Source organism: Hemibagrus wyckioides, linkage group LG01, assembly GCF_019097595.1.
Source record: "Hemibagrus wyckioides isolate EC202008001 linkage group LG01, SWU_Hwy_1.0, whole genome shotgun sequence".
NCBI classification, from domain to species: Eukaryota; Metazoa; Chordata; class Actinopteri; order Siluriformes; family Bagridae; genus Hemibagrus; species Hemibagrus wyckioides.
The window spans coordinates 6,592,899-6,610,479 of NC_080710.1; the positions used below are offsets into that span (position 1 = coordinate 6,592,899).

Genomic DNA, 17,581 nt, shown 5'->3' on the forward strand with positions numbered 1-17,581 from the left:
TGAAAAATGGAAAAAAAATAAATAAATAATGAAAACAAGATGGACGGACTGTACGCATTTCATACATGACCATGATATGTTACACGAAGGGCAGAGTTACTGGATGCAGCATTAGCTACCTGTCACTTAGAATACACAGAGATACATTCAATAGGGAATCAGAAATTCAGTTCAAATTCCAGCGTGTTAGGAGAACAGCACTCATTCTAGAGCTCAAGACACATTTTTAAGGTGTTCTATCATTGAAGCATCCAGTGTTTCAGGACCAGACTGTAGTTTGTTTATGAATGAAAGATGAAGCCTTTATTTTAGTTTATATTACTGATGTAATCATGAAATAAACCTATTTTCTTCATAATGTTATTCTGTAAATGATCTATTTTTATTATGTAATTCCAAGCCTCCTGGAATAAACACAAGCCCAGTGTCAACTAGAAGTGCCCGACAACGTACATCAACAAAAACATTCAGAGCATTCAGTTATCTGTGTCTGACAGCTCAGTAGACTTCACACACCAGTTCGACATTGCACACATTCACACAGGCCATTTAAATTGGCACACGCCCTGCCACGCTCCAGGGAAAACCAGAGGAGGAGAGAGAAAGTTCAGTTTCTTCATTTGTATTTCTTTATTTGTATATTTTTTGAGACACTGATGCACAGATTTTACATTCAGTTGATGGTAGAGAGAACACAAGCTCTGAAAGGACGACAGGAAACTAGACTCCTGTGAAGAGGACGGTATACAGGACATACAGGAAAACAGTGCAGAAAAAAAACCTCTGAATCCCCCGGAGACATGGCAATGATTCTGAGTGAAATGGAGAAGGAGATTCCTCTGTGTGTGTCTCTGCCCATTGAGGTGATGAGTCCTGAACAGACCTTTCCTTTCCTGAACACCACTCTGGCAGATCTGGGTATTGACGAGTGAGTCCTTAAATTACAGCCAGTATCTTACTAGTTTGTCACTATGTTTTGGATAATGTTAATGTTAACAGATAAAATAAATGTATATGTTGATATCTTGTAAGTGAAGGCTGTATGGATTATTAAGATAGATTTAGATCTGCCATTGTCAGCTTCTAACAGCAAGGAATTAGTGTCTATAATGAACTCAGAAACTATACTGACCTAATAGTTTCTCATGGGCCCTTGGTTGGTGTTGTGGATGAGGTTCCCTTCTGAGCCTGGTTCCTCTCAAGGTTTCATCATCATAGGGAGTTTTCCTTGCCACCGCCGCCACAGGGATAAAAGAGTTTAATAATTAAATTTTTTTTTTCTTCTTTCTCTGTTTCTCTACTTTGTAAAGCTGCTTTGAGACAGTGTGCATTGTAAAAGGTGCTATACAAATAAATAAAAATTGAATTGAATTTAGCAGTGTATGAAATATTCACGATGATTCCAACATGAAATCCTCGTCTGCTTGTTTATCGATCATCTGGTGTCTGTGATGGTCAGAGGTTATGTCATTTCTGTGTTTAATGTTAGTGCGAATAACTTGTGGTAACTTGTATTGTGTTGGTATGTAGATCAGCAGTGAAAGAGCATGTGGTGTGGGTGGACACCAAGCGCACACGGGTGAGGAGCAAATCAGGGAAATTTAAGGAGAAGGAAGTGTCTGTGCTGGAGGTACGAGTGAAAGCACAACTGCCGGGTCAAACCAAATGCCAGGAGGTTCTCTACAGCACCGAGTCGCACACGGACCGCTCGTACTGCCGCAGCGGCATTGCCTTCCTGCCATGGACTCTCGCTCAAACAGGTTAGGAAAGCTTGAAGCAAGCTAAGCTAAAGGTTAATACTAAGATCAGTCCAGAAGTTTAGTCACAAATTTGTTTTACCTTTTTGATATTCACCCAATAGAAGACCAGGAGGTACAATTTCTCAGTGTGGTTGTGCAGTTTTATTCATAACCAGATGTAAACTTTTTTTATTTGGCAGATGACAATGAGCCGGTTGAAATGACCCTGGCTTTGGATTCACAATCTCACACCACAAAGTCAGAAGAGCAGAGTGCATTGGAATGAACAGAGACAAATATCAAATGTCACGTCATAACACATCAACATTACACTGTTATTTCACCTGCTTTTTAGATTCATTCAGTCTATGCTATTGTCTGGATCATGCTGCTTACTGCACCACTGGGTAAATACAACGATGCTCATATTCCAGGGATTTTATTACATTCTTGTTTACGTGTAAAATCCTTATACATTCCCCAGAACGTGGTTACACTTGACCACTAATAACTGCATGGAAAGATATGAAAGATTATGATTACTTCAGGATAAATGTATTTTAAAGACTAAACACCTGATTTTTTCTTTGTATAGAAAACTATAGTAGTGGCTTTTACTGAAGTGCTCCAGTGCACACGGTGATAATGCAGGAATATAAACTTCCCATGCTTTGTGACAATGATGATCTCAGCAAGAGATCTATTATACATTTGAATGCTTTCATAAATATATTTTTTTCTTTATTTAACCATCTTAAGTTGCAGTAGTGATGATATGCAATGTGACCCTTTACAGAAAAATACTAAGCCTCTATGATGGATGCAGATCAAGCCACAATAAGAGCTAAAAGAAATATCACATTTTTACAAACAAGAAAAAAAATAAATAATAACACTGCAAAACAATTTAGTAAATGGAAGTGCTGAAGTGTATAGAAGTGACTACTTGATGGTTTAATGTAAGCTGTACCACAAAACAAATCCTATTTGAATATTGAGTGGATTCTTTGACTAGGATTGAGCAACAGAAGCGGTCATCTTCGTTCTTTGCTCAGCTGGAAGGGACATCGCAGCACTCTCGAATTCCTGGGAGTATCGTTGGCTGATGTCCCTGAGCAGCACCACCAGAGTGTTCTGGGTGTCTAAAAAACAAAACATGCAGTATGGATAATGAAATAAAGCATGCTTATTAGATGTGCACACAATAACAACATTAAAGCATCCCTTGAAAGAAAAAGGAAAGTCAGCTCTCTCACCTGCATCAATATCCTTTGTTCCTATTACTTGTGCTGTTGCTGACAAGATCTGCTTCAGATGGCTAACAACCTAGAGTGATAAATACACCAGAGCTCACTACACTGAAACAGCATTACTGGAGAAAACCTCACAGGCTTGAACAGGACTTTACCAGTGCTGGGTTATGGGAATAGAGGAAAGCCAGGCAGCTGTAGACCGTCTTATTTTCCTCCAGGTCTTCCTTCAGAGGGAGACGTTCCAGAAGAGCAGGAAGCACCTGGAGAATGAAGGAGTAATGTCAGTTCAGCCTACATGAATAGGACACAGAAGTCTTTTAAACTTTAAATGTAATAAAATCTTTGGGACATGCTTTTTTTTAAATAAATGATCAACTCCATGGTGGCAATAACTCTCCAGACACCCATCCTTTATTATTTTCTTCTAACAGCACACCTGTCTCTTCAAGTAAGAGCATGAAAAGATTTTTCTAAAACTAGTCATCTGGATTAGACTACACAAATGACCACACACTGCCACTGACCGGCTGTGCATCCGGCCAGAACCTAAAATTCATTTATGTTTGATATTTTTGCTCCATTAAACCACATTCTTCAAACTTTATTCACATTTTAATGAATACATCCTTATAATGGAGTCTCTGTCAAATTTAATTTACTGCCCCCATATTTGACAAGCTAGGTCACCTAAATCTGATACTATTGTTATTTTATGAGTGGATACTCATGTGAGATCAATTTATCATCAGATGCATGATGTTCTTCTCCTGCTTTTTTAAAAGCCATTTAAAATCAGTATATATTGTTTGAGAACAATGGCAGGATGCTGTGTTTAAATTATTAACCAGATACGCTATAACCGTTGAGGCTTAACGATTCAGAAAAGCATATTGTGATGTAATCTCACAATATCATTTTATATACTCATACTGCTCTTAAAATACATTACAAATATGATATTTTCCTTTTACTATCAGAAAGTCTCCTTCAATGCATTGCAAGCTCACAAAGGGCAAATGTAATCAAAGAAACAAAAATAACTTTAACGGGTACGGCTCCACAAGGGCTGTGACTGACACCTTTAATTTGGCCAACACTCCAGTACCTGCTCTAGCGGCACTCCCTCTGTGTGGCTCATGATCATCCGGCAAAGCGCAGCACACAGATTATCGATCACTCTCCTGTCGGACTCTTTGACCAGCAGGTTAGAAAAGAGAGACAGCATCATTGGGTAATCACTGAGGAACCATGCTGAGGAAAAACAGTGATTCAGAACAAAGAGTGATTTTCCTAATGTATAAAATACAGGAGATGGTAAAGCCGGCACAAGAATATGATCATCTGTCAAGGATACGAGGAGATGATTGGTCCAGCAGCCTGTGCTAGGGCTCCCAAACCGAACACACTGTTATTGCGCACCTCTGCATCACTGTCTTTAACACCCCCCACCAGCACCGGCAGGAGCCGATTGGACAACTTTCCCGCGACAGCTCTGCCTCCAGACACACCAACCAGAGAGTGCAGTGTCTCACTAAGTGTGCCCACAGAGAAGGAGCGGTCAGCCACAGTGCAGGAAGACTTCTGCAGGCCAGAGGAAAAGAAACAGTGATGCACTAAAGAATGCAAATATCTGGTGGACTTTTTTTATTCATAAAGAAAAGGAAGAATAAGACTCACGGCTTTGTTCATAATCAGGGGCAGCAGATCATTGAGGTGAGAGTAAAAGGTGTCTGCTGGTACAGCTGCAGCCAGTACAGGAATTCCCTCCCCAGCAAACTCCTGCAGCATGGCATCATACTCGGCCTAATAAACACATCATTCAAATGTGTCATATCTCCGAGAGCGCAAAGCAACTGAACAGTTCTGACATTCATTTTCACTTGTTTATACAGACACATGAAGACTGCTGTAAAAGTTAAACAAGAACCTGCTGTTCTTCATCGTCTCCCTCATCTCCTCCTCCATCCTGACAAACGGTCTGTGAAAAACAGGGAATGTGACATCATTAAACACATTTACAAATCTAAAATATGTTCATTAAAAGTAACCAACAATCAAATACAAAAAAATAACCAAAAATAACCAAAAAAAACAAAAATTGTGCACAATATTTAGAAAGAAAACTGTATTTCTTTCATTTCTTTCTTTAAGCATTTAACTCTTGAAAAGTTTAATTCCATGAAATAAGTTGTCATATATATATATATATATATATATATATATATATAAAGGATGAATAAACTGTATTTCCTATTATTTTGTTAATTTGGGACTGTAAACAAACTGAATGTTCTGAAGCAGCATATAATACAGACAAATTTGGGATCATCATACAGATCATCCTGTGCATTTGACTCCTACACTGTGTCCGGTAAATGACCGTAAAGGTGCTTTGACAAACACACATGCTAATCTCACACTAGAGAGTGAATATTAAATAAAATAGTTGCAGCCAAATGTTTCCATACAGCTAATTAGCTATCAATGTTATTTCAATAATCAATCTTATTACTATATTGAAAAATAATAAGAGACCAATTTATGTACTATATCAGATATTCAGTAAGTAATCATTTACACACATTTTGTTTTATTTGGTTGCGTTGCCTTTTAAATTCCATGAATTTGAGTCAGATCCTCAGAGTCACCTTTCACAAGCATTTTACAAAAATATTGCTGAAATTTTTGCAGGCCTCAATGCTCAGGCACACTATAATTCAGACCAGAATTCAGACATTGGGCTTTGTGATGGCTACTCTATACCTAGGCTTAGGTTCGTGGTCAAGTTGTGATCCAGTTTAAACTTTCTAGCTTTTTGTCTGGTGTTGCTTCAGTATTTCTATATAATCCTCCTTGCCTATTTTTTGAAGTGCTCTAGTCTCTTTGCCAGAAAAAAAAAACTCCATAAGATATTACTGCCACTCCAGGACAGGCTGGTCATCCATACCTTCTTCTTCAGCACGTCTCGGATGGCATGGCTGACCTCAGCCAGTCTCTGCGGAGTCTGCAAAGCCTCCCCTTTGCATGATTTGATGACGCTGTTCATGGCCTCCAAAACTCCCATGACTACTTGTCTCTCACGATCCTGCTTCACTGCTGCCAGAAAGCAGGGCATCACCACATCAAGCAGTTTATGTAGTGCTACAAACACATACAAAACACACACTTCTATCAGTCAGAAGATTGATAATGATTAAAGGAAGAAATGAAGAGCAGATTCTCTAAATTACTACAGAGAAAATAAGACTTACATTAATGGATGGACAAGGTAGTAAAAGAGTCATTTAAAAAAAATCATTGTGTGTACTGATGCTGAAAATGAGGTGTGTGAGGTATACCCTGACGATTTGCCTCAGTTGGGTTTTCCTGCCACACTTTATGCTGAGCTCGACAGAACTGCCCCAGGGCACCAAAGGCTGCTCTCCTCACATTCTCATGTGGAAACTGATATGAACACCACAAGTTAGTACTCAAATAACACACACGTCAGTAACTTACTCCTACAGTGTTATAATCATCTTTTAATACATTAACTGCACTTCACTGTCATTAAGACATCAGTGCATGAGCGCCACAACGTTAATGCATGAGGTTGTGGATTGAGGCATGTTCTGTCAGCAACTTACATCACAGAGCCCATAGACCTGCTCAAAGCTTGACTCCAGGAAGGGCTGGAATGCAGCCCTGAGAGAGAGAGAGAGAGAGAGAGAGAGAGAGAGAGCAATGATTTCAGTGTACATAATTCATGTCAATTATCATATCCATAAAATTCAAATAATCTGATGCTGTTTTTATGCAAAGAGCAAACATACACCACCTCCAACTAACATATGAAAAGCAAAATCTTAAAGAAGAGCAAAAGGAGGCATGTTATGTAAAATTTTAATTTTGTTACCCAGTGTTAAAGGCAATTTCCCCCAGGGCATCACAAGCATCCTCCTTCTCATCAATGTAAGCATTTTCCACGCTGAAGCTATAGGAGAAGGAAAGTGTTTAATTCAGTGTGCTCTCATAGTATTGTATAAAACAAGGGAAAAACTAGAAAAGATGGAAGAGATCATACCCAGCAACATCCTCCACCTCATTCTCTCCATCTTCCTCCAATATGACGTCACCTTCATCTTCATCATCTTCATCCAAGAGAACAAACTGCTTGTCCTCCTCTAGATGAGTCTGTGATGAGAGGAACATTAGTACTGTATGCATTTCATAAGAAGTAATTGGTACATGTATAATATCTGTTACTTTAGTGATTGTCTTGGCTTATCTTTGTTTCTTTCATTCTAAAACTTCTCAAAACTAAAGATCTCGGTTCTCCACATAAACAGTAAGCAATTCAGAAGGTGTCATTTTCTGCTACTGTATTAAATCACACTTTGGAGCTAAAACTAATTGCTTTCAAAGAACACAAGCAATTTCCACAAAAATCTATATTTAATGAATATAAATAGTGTACTGGCTCCAGCGTTTGTGTAAACATTGTCAGATAGAGCGAACGCACTAACCGTAACACCCTCGGTAGATTTTAGAGACAAGAGCATCAATGTGGTGATTGCAGAAAGATGAGGATCAACACTTTCTGGACTGATTGTGGACACCGCTGAGAAGAGGCTATACCTGAACATACAGACAAAAATGTCATTGTTCAAAGATGTTTAACTGCAAAATTCATGCTGAACAAAACACATTAACTGGCAGGTTAAATACACAGAGAGATTAAGTTTCTTCTACTTGTGTAGAAGACGGCCACACACCCTACAGCAAGAGATTATAATCAAGGTCAAAGCAATCCCTTTGTATTAAAATTAGGTGTATTAATGAGGAACGTGGAATACACGGATCTCTTATCCTGTACAAACTGATCATTAATTATCCTCCAGCAACATTAAATCAACAGACATGTCCAGAAAGCTCATCAAGAAAGAACAGCAATGAGCATAATTTAAAACTATTTTTATTACATACACACACACACACAAGCATGTGCAAAGAAACTTTAATCCAAAAGATATTGTTAACTTTTATTTTTCACCAATAGCTTGTGTGGGCATTTGGTCAGTTAATACTGTGCTAGCCATGATATTTTTAGACCCTTACATGCTGGAAATGTCAAATTGTAACATCCCTACTGACTCAATCTGTCAAACAACTACATGACTCAATCTGTCAAAAGCAACAGTGAAAGTTGCATCATGGAGGTGCTTTCACTTTATGATAGAGAGGTGCACACACTCACAGCACACACACACACACGCACTGCACACGCACACGCACTGCACACGCACTGCACACGCACAGCTGTGCCATATACCAGTAATGCCACCAATTACCAGTCTTAAAGCAGACAGTGCTCAGTTTGTGCAATTATATACAAACACATCAAATGAAAATTAGAGGCTGAAACAGGGATAAGGAGGAATCACTGTCTGATTAGTGCTGCTTCCACTTCCTGGGAGATTTAAGAAACTTTTCCCTTAGTTGGTCATTAGATGCTGTTGTCATCAGACTGCTTCACTCAATAATATCTGATGACATTTTCAAAATGTCCAAAAGCTCAGTGAATCAGCCATCATTTACTCTTTCACACAGTGCTACTTACATATACTCAGAAAAAATCTATACCATGCCAGAACTCTGTGGTTTACATCTGACTATAGACCGAGAAAAGTGCATACGTGCAGCGGCGCAGGTCTGGATCATCCACAGCATCAGTAAGTTTCAGACCCAGCTGCACACACTCTGCAGCCAATGGACCAAAGACGTCCTTACCCACGGTGCGGGCCAACACAGACAGTGTATCTGATGGGAGAGAAGAGTGGGGGGAGACAGAGAGAGAGACGAAATGCTGGAAATGTCAAACTACTTTGATAAGAGAGAAAGAGAAGGAACAAGAATGGGTGCAACAATTTTATATAGAGTATACAGAGGAAGAAGGAAGTATAATCCCTACCTAAGGCCTGGTTTTGCAGTGATCTCATTTCATCTTGCATGTCTGTCAGGAAGCCCTTCAAGCTCTCTATTACAGGAGGGAAATAGGGCACCAGCATCTCTTTGGCAGCATTAGCTAAGAGAAAGGAATGTGAAAAGTGTAGGTTAGCTTTACAGTTTTAGTGTATCTCTGTCATTCATTTAAAACAATTCATCCTTCAACGTTGATTACCGATGGCTCCGATAGCACTGACAGCAAGCTCCTTAAGCTTCAGGTTGACCGTGTTGTTCAGGGCTGACAGCATGGTCTCCATAAGCATGGGCAAGTAGGACTGAATATCATCATCTGATGGATAGAGGAAGGAAGCATCCACACACCATTAGAGTAGTTGTTTTAAAGAAATGGTAAATGTTAGCCACTTAAAACAACAAATACACTAAACAAGACAAAATTGATCACAGTTAATCACAGTGTTCAAATCTTTAGAGGGCAAGAAAGGTAAGATCTGCATTTAAATAAGTAAATGTCATATACATACATACATTATATATATATATATATATATATATATAATATATATATATAATATATATATATATATATATATATATATATATATAATGTTATAGCTCTATATCTGTTGATCTACTGAAGAACAATTTTAAAACAGTACTTACACATTCAATCATAGTCTAAATCTATGGAATAAAACCATGTGTTGCGCTTTGATTTAATACTGGATCTAGACCTAGTATGTATACAAAGCATGTCTACAGTGTAAGATCACCAGTTCATTCAGGACTTTAAAAGCAAATAGTAACCTTTTTATCAACACCGGTCAGCTGAGTTGAACATGAAAAGCAACACATTTCTCAAAAGTTAATTATGAGAACTTTAACAGAACATAGATAGGACTGTAACAGAAAAATATTGCCTCAAACACCCTTTACTAATACAACCCTGTGACCAGTTACTTAAATAGAATGATAATGAGACCACTGATGAGCAAGCTTCATGTTTTTTTTGATAGCTCAGTGCTGTCCACGTGAAATACCAGCTGAAAGCTGACTAGAATGACGACTGCCTTAAAACGCATGGTCATCATCAGCAAAATACACTTACAGATTAGCACAACAATGCAGTAGACAAGGCAGGGATTTTATTTAATCTCAGCTGGACTACTGTAGTGCATTGTGTGATGGGATCAGACAGTCATCTGTCGCACGTCTACAACTAGTATACCACCCAGCTAACTTTCTGATACAACTAATACGGATCATAACTTCCCTTCATTGGCTTCCAGTTACATTTAATATTCATTCTAAGGTTACTATTTGCTTTTAAAGTCCTGATTGAACCCTCTTACACTGTAGACACGCTTTGTATACATACTAGGTCTAGGTCCAGTATTAAATCAAAGCTGAACACATGGTTTTATTCCATAGCTTTAGACTATAGTTGAATCCATATTATATGTATAAGTACTGTTTTAAAATTGTTCTACAGTAGGTCAACAAATATAGAGCTAGAACATTTATATGACTTATATGACATTTACTTACTTAAATACTGATCTCACCTTTCTTCCCCCTCTAATAATTTGAACACTGTGATTAACTGTGTGCATTTTGTTGTGTTCACTGAATGTAACACATTCTTACCGAGGTTCTCTATGAAGTTCTCCAGGGCATAGAAAGCCTTGGTGACATGGCCAATTCGGGCCTCATTTAGAGAAGACAGGTATCCTAGTAACAGTGGCATCAGCTCTGCGTGATATTTACTGACTTCAGGCTGTGACAAAGCAAGTCCCACATTAAAAAAGACTGCACTATAAATTACACACTGAAGATGATCTATATATCTTCTGTGGTTTCAAATACATTAAAATAGGTGAGTTTTTACCTGCAGGTACTCGGAGAACTGACCCAGAGCAAACAGGCCTGCGCTGCGCACCACCTGGTTACTGTCGGACAGACTGCGGCACACTGTCTCCAGCATGGACGACAACAACCTGATACAGAAACACACAGTTTAGCAGACGTTTTTTCTCTTGTGAGGAGAAAAGCATTGACATGAAGACACGAAACAGGGCCTACTTAGTGCGAATGTGATCAGCACATCCCTCAGCGAGCACTGCTAGGCACATGAGACCTCCTTTTCTCTCATAAGCATTCTCGCTCGCTAGGCATGCCTGAGTCAGGGGCATCTACAGAAGCAAGATATTAAGGAATTTAATATAAGCTGTGAGATGTATTTAAGCAACATGTCCTGTTACTGATTATTTTCTAATAGCAGCATGCTGTAAAATTTGATTTTGCCACAAATTACATATTTATGTGGAGGCTTAGGAAACCATATCATAACAAGTAGGCTTTAAGAAAACATTTTGACCAAAACAATTATGCTGGAATTAAGTATTTATCTTTATTCATGATTGTCAATGTCAGTGATCTGTAACAGTTGATACAGAACTTTCTGCTATCGAGACAGAAGCCTTTGCATGTTAAGGTTTCTCTGTAGCATCACAAGCTCAGAAATGGTGACTGGTGCAACTGATTATAGAAACTAAATTGTTTAATGTTAAGGGAGGATGTGGTAGTTTCGTGGGTTAAGACGTTAGACTACTGATTGGAAGGTTGCGAGTTCAAATGCACCAAGCTGCCACTGCTGGGCCCCTGAGCAAGGCCCTTAACCCTCAATTGCTCAGTTGTATAGAAAACAAAAATGGGATAAAATGTAAGTCGCTCTGGTCTGTAAAACATCAGAAATGTAAATGTAAGTAAAGGTAACCATCTGTGGTTAAAATGGACATTTAGTGAACACTATCGAATGAGTGAAAATATAATATGTAACTTACTATAACTGCAATTTGTTCTGATTTAAGAGGAACAATTAGAAACATGCTCGTTTGGGGAAATAATCAACTTAAGGGTAGTAACAGAATCACACCAACCCATACGCGATTATTTTCTCATGTTGCTTTTTTGTTGCTTAGACAATCATTAAACTTGGTAAGTCTCAGTGGAACTGGAGTGAAATATTTAAATGCAAGTTTTTCCCTTTCACCTTTTGGAGATTAGCAGATATTAAAATTATATAGATTTGTGATCACGATAAATGCAAGAAACAAGCGGGCCATTACTCTCAGTTACAGCAGCTCTAAACAGTCAGTGTCCTGCACTGATTCTAGATTTTTCTGTGCAGCAATCACACTTGAGTTGCTGTTACTGAAATTAATCAGAACTGTCTAAACAATCAGAATCAAGAATTCACCAGTGCATTTGAAATAATGTGATAATAATAAATAAATTAATTAATTAATTAATTAATTAATTAACTTTAATGATGGGCTTATGTCATATCCTGTATATTGATGCACTTACCACTTGGTTGAAAAGTTTTTCAGGTGGCATATGAAGAGCCATGGTGTCGATCACCTGCAAATTTGAGACAAAAAGCACTTAAAAATCTTCTCTTCATCTGTCAAGTGAATTTATTGTTTTTTAACACTTATTTCAGGCTATCCCTCTTTTCATTCCTACATCTTTTAAAATACTAAATCAATATTTGACTGGATGAAATGACACAAACACTGAACTACACAAAAATCACCAGACACACACTTAAATTCTTAGGACCACACTGTCTACTTTTCTTCCTCACTTACTTTCACCTAAAGGGGTTTCAGAAAGGGATGTAGGGACTGGGTAGGTGGTTTATTATGAAATTAGACCCCATAACATGTTATTATTTTTCTGCAAGCAATGTACCTGCATGACATTTCCCTCTAACCAAGGCTGAAAAGCAACAAATATCAGTGTTAAATGTTGTAAGGTTACCTGAGCAGCAAAGTGTTTGGGACTCTCACTGTCAGTATCACCTTCAGCATTCTCCTTATCCTCTGGGTCTTCCTCTCCAGGTGGAGGTGTTGCACTCAAGATAGGAAACACCACTTGCAAGATAGGTGCCAAGAGCTTCTGCTTTAACACGGCCTTTAGGAAGAGAAAACAGTTATGTCTCTTCATATACACTATTTTCAAAGAGAATGACTTCATGTTTCTTACTGACGTTACACTAGTTTCTAAATGTAATAACTGACCTTGCTCTTGAGTCTAATGAGGAGGGCAATACAGGACAGGGCCTTGACACGCAGAGAATTGTTGAGTGAAACATCTGCGCTCACCTTGAAAGAGAAAAAAATCTGTTTACATACTGATAATTCATTCATTTGTTGACCTTCATCTGAAACCTTTAATGGGAACACAAGCTATACACTCTGGAGGGAGCGACTGTCCCATGTAAAGAACCAAATATTCACACACACAGTCACACCTGGGGGCAATTTACAGGCAACATTCCACCCACCAGGACGTTTAGGCATTGGGGTGATTGGGGGTGGTTAAATAAAATAGAAATCCTCTAGAAAGCTTTCACAATCATGAAGAGAACAAGAGAACAAGTGAAGCTCTTCACAAACAGCAGCTCGAGCTCACTGTACCACACCACTTTACTACTGATACATGAAGTTGTCCTAATGTTCTGTGAAGTCTACAAAAGAGATATTGCTTCCACAACAAGAATTAAATAAATGGAGCGAAATAAAGATTCTTAAAACCCACCTCCAAACAGAAGCGAACAATTTCAGTAATGTGTGGCACCACAATAGACACCTCACTCTCCATCAACTCATCAAACACCTCCATAGCCTCACTGGCCTGACCCTGTCAAACAAACCCAAGGAATAAATCGAAAGACATTAAACAGGTTTAAGAATGCTGAAAACGTGGAACAAACGGCAACCTGATGAGTGCTCCACCGAGCAGTTAACACATGCTTTAAGTGAATAGATCAGATGATGAATGCATTGTAAACACTAACCTGGTCAGCCTGAATGAGGTGTTTTAGAGCTATTAACAGTTTCGGGATTAACGATCGCATCAGGTTCTGAAAAACAGAGAACAAAAGCAAATGAAATGCTGTGGCGGTCAGAGAAACACACACAAAAGTGTAAAGCTTTCCTGTGTTTTTTTTCTGTAAATGTCTGAACATGTCTGTACATAGTATCTGTAACCTAAATGTATTAACAGTATTAAAAAAACATAACAGAATAGGATATAAAATATACTACTTTGTGAATTCATTTCATAAGTATGGTTTTGCTCAAATCCAGTCTAAACAGAATTGGATTGTAGAAAATAACATAACTAACCATCTCCTCTGTGCCAGTGTAAGCAGTGATGGCAGTGAGGGTGAGAATGCAATAGTACAAGGCGGTGGTGTTGGTTACGTCCTGGAGCACACTGTTAAACAACTGCAGCAGCTGCTTATAGTGGGGCTTGAAGGGCTCAGGGTTGGACTCTACAACTTTGCTCAGCAACAGCAGACCCACCTGGGAGAAACAATGAGAAGGGAAGGGGGTCATACATCATAAAACCTCATTCTTAGTGGAAATTATTCAACACAATGAAAATGATTACTATTGTCTATTTGTCGGTTTATCAAAGTGAAACAAGCTGACTAAATTATATGCTGTTTTTAACTGACGCATTATAATGTTTAATCCTAATAAAAGGTTGACAGAAGTTCTTTCTCAGCTGTATATACTATAAAATGAACTACTGTGCAATATATATTTATTTAATATGTTTTCGTTTCATAACTTTAGTCATGTGTAAATGTCAGTATAAACTTTTTCGAGGTTTATACTGACACCCAGTGGCATGCCAAGACTTCTACTCTGTTTTCCTTCTCCCGACTCCATCATGCTACATAGACAGGTACAATAGGCAGTGTCTTTTCCCCAGTTTTAAAGAGAGCTTACCAGTAAACTCTGTATGCAATGGGACTGTGATCCTGCAACACATTGATCTCTCATGGTTTATGTTAACTTTTTTTTCCCCTTGATATAAAGGGTCACTACAAACCAGTGCAGTTTCTAATCATATTCATAATATCATAATATGATTCATCAGTGATGAAACATTTCTATCCTTAAGGGAGTAAATGTTCCCCTTTTACAGGATATGAAAGTGAATTTTGTTCTACATAGCATCTTCCATCGTGATCCTCCAGGATAACTCATTCATTTTCACATGATCTCTACCTGCCTGTCCTGAGGATTGTTGCTGCTGGTGGATTCTGTCAGCAGTCTGAACAGCGCAGGCCAGCGGTCAGGTGTTTCGTGTTTCACCATCACTGCGCTGAGCTGAGACAGAGAGTAGCGAACTGTGTGCCTTAACAAGAGAATCAGGGGAAAGAAAAACATAAATATGCATGGAAACAAATGTTGCTGCAAAAACACTTTATCATAAAAATGCAGAGACTTACTCTGTTTCTTGCTGGAAAGCCTGCAAGACCACTTGCTTCAGACTAAATTAAAAAAAAAAATCAATCATTAATCTGATTATTACCTTGAGAATGTAAATGTCAAAACACATAAAAGTGTTTTTAACCTCTCTCTGTGATCAGGGGAAATTTTCTTCCAGTGCTTTTTGACTCTCATTCTCAACATCACCACAGCTGACTGCCGGATCTGAAGAAAAAGGGGAGAATAAGCCGGAAGTGATGTGGATGTGATCGTGGGATGTGATGTGGACTGTGATGTGGATGTGATCGTGGGATGTGATGTGGACTGTGATGTGGATGTGATCATGGGATGTGATGTGGACTGTGATGTGGATGTGATCATGGGATGTGATGTGGATGTGATCGTGGGATGTGATGTGGACTGTGATGTGGATGTGATCATGGGATGTGATGTGGATGTGATCGTGGGATGTGATGTGGACTGTGATGTGGATGTGATCGTGGGATGTGATGTGGACTGTGATGTGGATGTGATCATGGGATGTGATGTGGACTGTGATGTGGATGTGATCATGGGATGTGATGTGGATGTGATCGTGGGATGTGATGTGGACTGTGATGTGGATGTGATCATGGGATGTGATGTGGATGTGATCGTGGGATGTGATGTGGACTGTGATGTGGATGTGATCATGGGATGTGATGTGGATGTGATCGTGGGATGTGATGTGGACTGTGATGTGGACTGTGATGTGGATGTGATCGTGGGATGTGATGTGGACTGTGATGTGGACTGTGATGTGGAAGTGATCATGGGATGTGATGTGATCATGGGATGTGATGTGGACTGTGATGTGGATGTGATCATGGGATGTGATGTGGATGTGATCATGGGATGTGATGTGGATGTGATCGTGGGATGTGATGTGGATGTGATCGTGGGATGTGATGTGGATGTGATCGTGGGATGTGATGTGGATGTGATCGTGGGATGTGATGTGGACGTGATCGTGGGATGTGATGTGGATGTGATGTGATCATGGGATGTGATGTGGATGTGATCATGGGATGTGATGTGGATGTGATGTGGATGTGATCATGGGATGTGATGTGGACTGTGATGTGGATGTGATCATGGGATGTGATCATGGGATGTGATCATGGGATGTGATGTGGATGTGATCATGGGATGTGATGTGGACTGTGATGTGGATGTGATCATGGGATGTGATCATGGGATGTGATCATGGGATGTGATCATGGGATGTGATGTGGATGTGATCATGGGATGTGATGTGGACTGTGATGTGGACTGTGATGTGGATGTGATCATGGGATGTGATGTGGATGTGATCATGGGATGTGATGTGGATGTGATCATGGGATGTGATGTGGATGTGATCATGGGATGTGATGTGGATGTGATCATGGGATGTGATGTGGATGTGATCATGGGATGTGATGTGGATGTGATGTGGATGTGATCTGTGATGTATTTAGTGCAAGTTAAAAAAAAGATTTCCACCTGTGAATTTGTGGAGCTGGTCATAACTGCACATAATGCTGGGATTATAGCCGGGTCTTTGAAAGCCTGTTTCAGCTGAGATGTGGCCTGAAATGGAAATCAAATCAAATCAGTGTGAAACATATTGAATATTGACAGTATATAATATCTGAGATAACACAGCTGTTTATAAAGTAAGAACAGTTAAAATCACGATACCTTTTGAATAGCGGCATTATCAGGGAGGGTCAGCTGAGACAGAATCTGCTCTAGTTCCTCAGACATGTTATTAGCTGGAGAAATAAATGTACTGTGTTTAATAAGAACACGACTCGGAAAAGCACCGACTCCACCACGTTAGCAGTCTGTCTAGCAGATGAACAGGAGGCTAAGAGACAGAGACAGGGTGAGAAATGTGGCCGAATTACCGCGCAGAAAATTGAGTCAAAGCTAAATTCCCACAGGTATAAAACGGTAACTTCCTGTTTACTGAACGACTTTTCTATCGGCTTCACCCCGAGCTGACAGAGAGTTAAAACAGAGGCTGAAAGTTGAAAAAACGCCCAGATAGCAAAGTTGGGTCCGAACTCAATCAGCACGCGGGCTGAAGGGAAGAAGTGTGGAGCCGGGCTGTTAAAGAGACAGCAGCGTTTACACTCAGGACCCTGGGACAACTACCAGCGCCGCTTACAGACAGGGAGGGCTCACTAATAATACTCTTATACACTGTAGGGAAACGTGTTATTTACAGTAGTATATTTTAGTTTAACAGAAAAAGGAGAGAACTTTCCAGAACAACATCTCACCTTGCTTTGAAGTGAATCTCCTCGATGAGTAAACACACTGAGAT

At 39.3% G+C, this 17,581-nt stretch overlaps 2 protein-coding genes across 2 annotated transcripts; one reads left to right on the forward strand and one right to left on the reverse strand.

Annotated features, from left to right (window-relative positions):
* Positions 1-647: 647 nt before the first annotated feature.
* On the forward strand, positions 648-2,025 carry si:ch211-196f5.2 (uncharacterized protein LOC556372 homolog). The gene is made up of 3 exons (XM_058398430.1): positions 648-928; positions 1,531-1,760; positions 1,940-2,025. Exons 1-3 carry the CDS (start codon positions 801-803, stop codon positions 2,023-2,025), a joined length of 444 nt encoding a protein of 147 aa, XP_058254413.1. The 5' UTR covers positions 648-800.
* Positions 1,879-17,363, reverse strand: ipo4 (importin 4). The gene is made up of 30 exons (XM_058399239.1): positions 16,951-17,363; positions 16,753-16,839; positions 15,374-15,453; positions 15,249-15,290; positions 15,025-15,154; positions 14,131-14,310; positions 13,800-13,865; positions 13,541-13,642; positions 13,021-13,104; positions 12,761-12,913; positions 12,305-12,358; positions 11,018-11,127; positions 10,824-10,932; positions 10,583-10,712; positions 9,153-9,266; positions 8,943-9,056; positions 8,668-8,791; positions 7,498-7,609; positions 7,056-7,165; positions 6,888-6,965; positions 6,619-6,676; positions 6,331-6,436; positions 5,940-6,133; positions 4,920-4,970; positions 4,670-4,795; positions 4,347-4,573; positions 4,098-4,230; positions 3,148-3,252; positions 2,996-3,065; positions 1,879-2,881 (listed from the first exon to the last, which is right to left on the reverse strand). Exons 1-30 carry the CDS (start codon positions 17,014-17,016, stop codon positions 2,751-2,753), a joined length of 3,246 nt encoding a protein of 1,081 aa, XP_058255222.1. The 5' UTR covers positions 17,017-17,363; the 3' UTR covers positions 1,879-2,750.
* Between the last annotated feature and the right edge of the window lie 218 nt (positions 17,364-17,581).

Excerpts from the sequence above, each read along its gene's own strand:
- si:ch211-196f5.2 (XM_058398430.1), top strand. The coding sequence starts at position 801 with ATGGCAATGATTCTGAGTGAAATGGAGAAGGAGATTCCTCTGTGTGTG. Across the intron at positions 929-1,530 it reads GCAGATCTGGGTATTGACGA|ATCAGCAGTGAAAGAGCATG; the intron begins GTGAGTCCTTAA and ends GTTGGTATGTAG. Across the intron at positions 1,761-1,939 it reads ATGGACTCTCGCTCAAACAG|ATGACAATGAGCCGGTTGAA; the intron begins GTTAGGAAAGCT and ends TTTATTTGGCAG.
- ipo4 (XM_058399239.1), bottom strand. The coding sequence starts at position 17,016 with ATGTCTGAGGAACTAGAGCAGATTCTGTCTCAGCTGACCCTCCCTGAT. Across the intron at positions 13,866-14,130 it reads ACACTGGCACAGAGGAGATG|AACCTGATGCGATCGTTAAT; the intron begins GTTAGTTATGTT and ends TCTGTTTTTCAG. Across the intron at positions 6,437-6,618 it reads AGGTCTATGGGCTCTGTGAT|TTTCCACATGAGAATGTGAG; the intron begins GTAAGTTGCTGA and ends TGTTCATATCAG.